A 7,500-nucleotide genomic window follows, 5' to 3' on the forward strand; every position below is an offset into this window, starting at 1 on the left:
ACACGGAGAGAAATACACATGATGGAGGCGTGTGAACACGGAGAGAAATACACATGATGGAGGCGTGTGAACACGGAGAGAAATACACATGATGGAGGCGTGTGAACACGTAGAGAAATACACATGATGTAGGCGTGTTAACATGGAGAGAAATACACATGATGGAGGCGTGTGAACACGTAGAGAAATACACATGATGGAGGCGTGTGAACACGGAGAGAAATACACATGATGGAGGCGTGTGAACACGAGAGAAATACACATGATGGAGGCGTGTGAACACGAGAGAAATACACATGATGGAGGCGTGTTAACACGAGATAAATACACATGATGGAGGCGTGTGAACACGAGAGAAATACACATGATGGAGGCGTGTGAACACGAGAGAAATACACATGATGGAGGCGTGTGAACACGGAGAGAAATACACATGATGGAGGTGTGTGAACACGAGAGAAATACACATGATGGAGGCGTGTTAACACGAGAGAAATACACATGATGGAGGTGTGTGAACACGAGAGAAATACACATGATGGAGGTGTGTGAACACGAGAGAAATACACATGATGGAGGCGTGTTAACACGGAGAGAAATACACATGATGGAGGCGTGTGAACACGAGAGGTCTGCAGGTTCTCACTATTCATTAAGAGTAAAATGTTTAAAAAGCAGCTGGACGGGTGATTTATAATTATTAAATTAAACTACACATTAAGACGAGCAGCAGTCGAGCGAGGAGGACGATAAGCCATAAATCATGAAGAATATTTATATAATAAAACAGCTCTGTGCTCTAACATGGAGCAACATGTGGTCAAATGTATAAAATCAGCTGTGGGTGCTTTTATTCTGAAAATCTGAGCTGGTGAGGTGGCAAGTGATGAGGAGAGCAGCTGATTGGACAAGGAGGCGACACCTGACCTGTGACATCACTGATACTCAACTTACTGTGACACAAGACAATTATAATGTTTATCAAATTATCATAAAAACTCATCTTTCCAAGAACATCATCTGCGTTCTGATTGGCTGGGGCACTGTGGGAATTGTAGTCCTATAATTAAGGATGACTACAGATGTATAACTTTTGATGATAAGTTATATCTTTTACTCCATTTAGATTTATTAAAATCACCTTTTCACAATAAAAGAATACAAAATGTTTTTATCTGGCTGTAAGACAAGTGTCACCGGACGGATTCATCAGGTGGTCCTGAAGCTGCTCTCCTATTGGATGGTGAGTGTGTGAGTGTGTGTGTGTGTTACAGCTGTGTGGGCCCCCTGCTGTGCGGCCCCCCCCCCGGTGATGTCATCAGGCTCCTCAGGTAGACGGGGCCCCTCCGACTCCTCCCCCCGGGGGGTGGGGGCGGCAGGGTGGGGGGGGGGCATGAGAGGCTGAACTTCCTGCAACGCCTCCTCTTCATCATCTTCCTCTTCCTCATTTTCCGTCTTCTTCTCCTGCAGGAATCAGAAGCAGAGTTTCTTTATGAGTCCCAAAGCAATCCACCTCAACAGCAGACCTATAGCCGTGAGTCTCCAGCTCATCGAGTCCTGACCCCGGACATGTTGAGACCCCAGAGGTTAATCATAGAAATGTATAGTAGGGTCTCCAGAACACACATTCTCAGAATTTAGATTTTTTCAATTCTTTCTTTGTCATTGTCTCTGTCAATGCAATACACAGAGATGGCAAAAGTACACACATCCTTTACTCAAGTAGAAGTACACACATCCTTTACTCAAGGAGAAGTACACACGTCCTTTACTCAAGGAGAAGTACACACATCCTTTACTCAAGGAGAAGTACACATCCTTTACTCAAGGAGAAGTACACACATCCTTTACTCAAGGAGAAGTACGCACATCCTTTACTCAAGGAGAAGTACACACGTCCTTTACTCAAGTAGAAGTACACACATCCTTTACTCAAGTAGAAGTACACACATCCTTTACTCAAGCAGAAGTACACACATCCTGTACTCAAGCAGAAGTACACACATCCTGTACTCAAGGAGAAGTACGCACATCCTTTACTCAAGGAGAAGTACACACGTCCTGTACTCAAGTAGAAGTACACACATCCTTTACTCAAGTAGAAGTACACACATCCTTTACTCAAGCAGAAGTACACACATCCTGTACTCAAGCAGAAGTACACACATCCTGTACTCAAGTAGAAGTACACACATCCTTTACTCAAGCAGAAGTACACACATCCTGTACTCAAGTAGAAGTACACACATCCTTTACTCAAGTAGAAGTACACACATCCTTTACTCGAGTAGAAGTACAGATACTCGAGTTTAAAAATACTCTGGTGAAAGTAGAAGTACTGACTAAACGTCTTTCCTCAAGTCAAAGTAAAGAGGCTTTGAAGTGTACTTCAGTAAAAAGTACCCATAACTAGCAGCTGCTTTAAAGAGTACCTGACCTCCCTTTATATTAATAGAACAATAATGTCATTGTTAGCTAATGAAGGTTTCCATGGTGACCAACGGCAACATGACAACGTTTCCATTGGTCCCTCTTCTTTAGAGAAGACCAGGAAGTGGTGGATACACGGATCGTGTTCCAACCAATAGGCACGCAGTGACTCTAAAGAATAATGATCACGCACCAACACACATTCAGACTAAAGGAACCAGCTGTTTGGAAATGAGAGAAGTAGAAAGTACAAGTATTTGAGTTCAACATGTAAGAAGTAGAAAGTACAGGTATTTGTGTTCAACATGTGAGAAGTAGAAAGTACAGGTATTTGAGTTCAACATGTGAGAAGTAGAAAGTACAGGTATTTGAGTTCAACATGTAAGTAGTAGAAAGTACAGGTATTTGAGTTCAACATGAGAGAAGTAGAAAGTACAGGTATTTGAGTTCAACATGTAAGAAGTAGAAAGTACAGGTATTTGAGTTCAACATGTAAGAAGTAGAAAGTACAGGTATTTGAGTTCAACATGTAAGTAGTAGAAAGTACAGGTATTTGAGTTCAACATGTAAGTAGTAGAAAGTACAGGTATTTGAGTTCAACATGTAAGAAGTAGAAAGTACAGGTATTTGAGTTCAACATGTGAGAAGTAGAAAGTACAGGTATTTGGGTTCAACATGTAAGAAGTAGAAAGTACAGGTATTTGTGTTCAACATGTAAGAAGTAGAAAGTACAGGTATTTGAGTTCAACATGTAAGAAGTAGAAAGTACAGGTATTTGAGTTCAACATGTAAGAAGTAGAAAGTACAGGTATTTGAGTTCAACATGAGAGAAGTAGAAAGTACAGGTATTTGAGTTCAACATGAGAGAAGTAGAAAGTACAGGTATTTGAGTTCAACATGAGAGAAGTAGAAAGTACAGGTATTTGAGTTCAACATGTAAGAAGTAGAAAGTACAGGTATTTGAGTTCAACATGTAAGAAGTAGAAAGTACAGGTATTTGGGTTCAACATGTAAGAAGTAGAAAGTACAGGTATTTGAGTTCAACATGTAAGAAGTAGAAAGTACAGGTATTTGAGTTCAACATGTAGAGAAGTAGAAAGTACAGGTATTTGAGTTCAACATGTAAGAAGTAGAAAGTACAGGTATTTGAGTTCAACATGAGAGAAGTAGAAAGTACAGGTATTTGAGTTCAACATGTAAGAAGTAGAAAGTACAGGTATTTGAGTTCAACATGTAAGAAGTAGAAAGTACAGGTATTTGAGTTCAACATGTAAGAAGTAGAAAGTACAGGTATTTGAGTTCAACATGTAAGAAGTAGAAAGTACAGGTATTTGAGTTCAACATGTGAGAAGTAGAAAGTACAGGTATTTGAGTTCAACATGAGAGAAGTAGAAAGTACAGGTATTTGAGTTCAACATGTAGAGAAGTAGAAAGTACAGGTATTTGAGTTCAACATGTAAGAAGTAGAAAGTACAGGTATTTGAGTTCAACATGTAAGAAGTAGAAAGTACAGGTATTTGAGTTCAACATGTAGAGAAGTAGAAAGTACAGGTATTTGAGTTCAACATGTAAGAAGTAGAAAGTACAGGTATTTGAGGTTCAACATGAGAGAAGTAGAAAGTACAGGTATTTGAGTTCAACATGTAAGAAGTAGAAAGTACAGGTATTTGAGTTCAACATGTAAGAAGTAGAAAGTACAGGTATTTGAGTTCAACATGTAAGAAGTAGAAAGTACAGGTATTTGAGTTCAACATGTAAGAAGTAGAAAGTACAGGTATTTGAGTTCAACATGTAAGAAGTAGAAAGTACAGGTATTTGAGTTCAACATGTAAGAAGTAGAAAGTACAGGTATTTGAGTTCAACATGTAAGAAGTAGAAAGTACAGGTATTTGAGTTCAACATGTGAGAAGTAGAAAGTACAGGTATTTGGAGTTCAACATGTAAGAAGTAGAAAGTACAGGTATTTGAGTTCAACATGTAAGAAGTAGAAAGTACAGGTATTTGAGTTCAACATGTAAGAAGTAGAAAGTACAGGTATTTGAGTTCAACATGTAAGAAGTAGAAAGTACAGGTATTTGGTTCAACATGTAAGAAGTAGAAAGTACAGGTATTTGAGGTTCAACATGTAAGAAGTAGAAAGTACAGGTATTTGGGTTCAACATGTAAGAAGTAGAAAGTACAGGTATTTGAGTTCAACATGTAAGAAGTAGAAAGTACAGGTATTTGGGTTCAACATGTAAGAAGTAGAAAGTACAGGTATTTGGTTCAACATGTAAGAAGTAGAAAGTACAGGTATTTGGGTTCAACATGTAAGAAGTAGAAAGTACAGGTATTTGGTTCAACATGTAAGAAGTAGAAAGTACAGGTATTTGGGTTCAACATGTAAGAAGTAGAAAGTACAGGTATTTGGGTTCAACATGTAAGAAGTAGAAAGTACAGGTATTTGGGTTCAACATGTAAGAAGTAGAAAGTACAGGTATTTGGGTTCAACATGTAAGAAGTAGAAAGTACAGGTATTTGGGTTCAACATGTAAGAAGTAGAAAGTACAGGTATTTGGTTCAACATGTAAGAAGTAGAAAGTACAGGTATTTGTGTTCAACATGTAAGAAGTAGAAAGTACAGGTATTTGAGTTCAACATGTAAGAAGTAGAAAGTACAGGTATTTGGTTCAACATGTGAGAAGTAGAAAGTACAGGTATTTGGGTTCAACATGAGAGAAGTAGAAAGTACAGGTATTTGGTTCAAATGTAAGAGTAGAAAGTACAGGTATTTGGGTTCAAGATGTAAGAAGTAGAAAGTACAGGTATTTGGGTTCAACATGTAAGAAGTAGAAAGTACAGGTATTTGAGTTCAACATGTAAGAAGTAGAAAGTACAGGTATTTGAGTTCAACATGTAAGAAGTAGAAAGTACAGGTATTTGGGTTCAACATGTAAGAAGTAGAAAGTACAGGTATTTGAGTTCAACATGTGAGAAGTAGAAAGTACAGGTATTTGAGTTCAACATGTAAGAAGTAGAAAGTACAGGTATTTGGTTCAACATGTAAGAAGTAGAAAGTACAGGTATTTGAGTTCAACATGAGTGAAGTAGAAAGTACAGGTATTTGGGTTCAACATGAGAGAAGTAGAAAGTACAGGTATTTGGGTTCAACATGTAAGAAGTAGAAAGTACAGGTATTTGGGTTCAACATGTAAGAAGTAGAAAGTACAGGTATTTGGGTTCAACGTGTGAGAAGTAGAAAGTACAGGTATTTGTGTTCAAAATGTAAGAAGTAGAAAGTACAGGTATTTGGGTTCAACATGTGAGAAGTAGAAAGTACAGGTATTTGAGTTCAACATGAGAGAAGTAGAAAGTACAGGTATTTGGGTTCAACATGTAAGAAGTAGAAAGTACAGGTATTTGAGTTCAACATGTAAGAAGTAGAAAGTACAGGTATTTGGGTTCAACATGTAAGAAGTAGAAAGAAAAAAGTGGTCAGAAAAATAAGTAGTGGAGTAAAGTACTGATACCAGAAACATGTACTTAAGTACAGTAACGAGGTATTTGTACTCGAATACTTCCCACCTCTGCTTCTTAAGTCATTTATCTTAAGTCTATAATCTGGTTAATTGAGGATCGACGGATTAAATAAGTGTCATCACTCTTTCTACTCACCCTTTAGCGCAAAGCGGTTGGTCATCCTTTTCAAACTACTTATGCCTTTCCTGTTTTGCATGGGTAAGATTCTGTGGCTCAGATACCTGCAGGACGCAACGAAAACATTGAATTCAATCAGAACAAAATGCATCTTGCAACACTTCAAAGGGGTCGTGGGATGTACCTGGCGATGTGGTTGAACACCTTGAAGCTGGACTCGTTGAGGAACCTCCTCTTCAGCTCCGTCTCTGTGGGCTCTGGGTCCTGGAGGCAGTACTGATGCTCCTGCAGCCCCATGGGGGAAGGAGGAGGAGAAGAGCTTTTGGAGAAGGGGTCTTCCAGGCTGTGAGAGAACAGGAAGTCCTCCTCTGACGGGACCTGGAAATCAAGAAGGACGCCAGATTCAAATAGGCGGCCATTGATGATTTATGCACAGCGAAACGTATAAGCTTTATAACATGTGCAATATTATTAGTAACGTGCGTCTTGCGCTGTGTCACCTGGTCCTCCTGCCCTGTCTCTGGGACGATGGTCGGCACGGCGCCAGGTGATAGAGTCAGCCGAACCTCGTCGCTCAGCGTGAAGCAGGACGGCTCAAAGTGTTTGGAGCAGAGAAAAGAGTTCGACCTCAGAGAGCTCTCATCTCTCTGAGCCACCGACAGCCATCTCTGCCGGATGTCTTTATCTTCTGGAAACCTGCAGAGACGAACCTTTAAGATACCTGAACAGAGGGAACTTCAGATCTCTTAGATTGGCTGACTGTTGGGAAAATACTTCCAGCATGAGAGTAGCATGCTAACAAGGGTATCAAGTGTAGCTGTGAACATGGCAGGATGTGAGATGACCCAGAAGAGCATCAGGACTGCTTGAGGCAGATGATAGCTATGTGATGAACATGATGACTCAGCCTCTATGGAGAGAGACATCAAGCATGCTCATTTCTGACGTGGAGCTAATCTGAACATTGAAGACTGCTTTCTGTTCCTCCATCTTGTGACCGTGTGACTCCCTCTCTTGATATCAGCATGTGAAGGACACTGTGAAGGAACTAGTCTCTGTATGTGATGACTCCCTTCTGGAGAGGATCCCAGACACATGGATGTAGTAGTAGTAGTAGTAGTAGTAGCAGCAGTAGTAGTAGTAGTAGTAGTAGTAGTAGTAGTAGTAGTAGTAGTAGTAGTAGTAGTAGCAGCAGTAGTAGTAGTAGTAGTAGTAGTAGTAGTAGTAGTAGTAGTAGTAGTAGCAGCAGCAGCAGTAGTAGTAGTAGTAGTAGTAGTAGTAGTAGTAGTAGTAGTAGTTGTGTAAGTAGTAGTAGTAGTAGTAGTAGTAGTAGTTGTGTAAGTAGTAGTAGTGTAATAGTAGTAGTTGTGTAAGTAGTAGTTGTGTAAGTAGTAGTAGTAGTAGTAGTAGTAGTAGTAGTTGTGTAAGTAGTAG

At 39.6% G+C, this 7,500-nt stretch overlaps 1 protein-coding gene across 1 annotated transcript in view; it reads right to left on the reverse strand.

The window, feature by feature from the left end:
- Positions 1–6,063: 6,063 nt before the first annotated feature.
- The window catches only part of LOC117444628 (THAP domain-containing protein 2-like), an 8,042-nt gene continuing 6,605 nt past the window's right edge, over positions 6,064–7,500 (reverse strand). Inside the window, exons 3-5 of the mRNA XM_034080071.2 lie at positions 6,567–6,762; positions 6,251–6,444; positions 6,064–6,170 (exon numbers count right to left, since the gene is read on the reverse strand). Coding sequence (XP_033935962.1) covers positions 6,077–6,170; positions 6,251–6,444; positions 6,567–6,762 — 484 coding nt within the window. The 3' untranslated portion in view covers positions 6,064–6,076. The remainder of the gene's footprint in view (positions 6,171–6,250; positions 6,445–6,566; positions 6,763–7,500) is intronic.

This window comes from Pseudochaenichthys georgianus, unplaced genomic scaffold, assembly GCF_902827115.2.
Source record: "Pseudochaenichthys georgianus unplaced genomic scaffold, fPseGeo1.2 scaffold_863_arrow_ctg1, whole genome shotgun sequence".
NCBI classification, from domain to species: Eukaryota; Metazoa; Chordata; class Actinopteri; order Perciformes; family Channichthyidae; genus Pseudochaenichthys; species Pseudochaenichthys georgianus.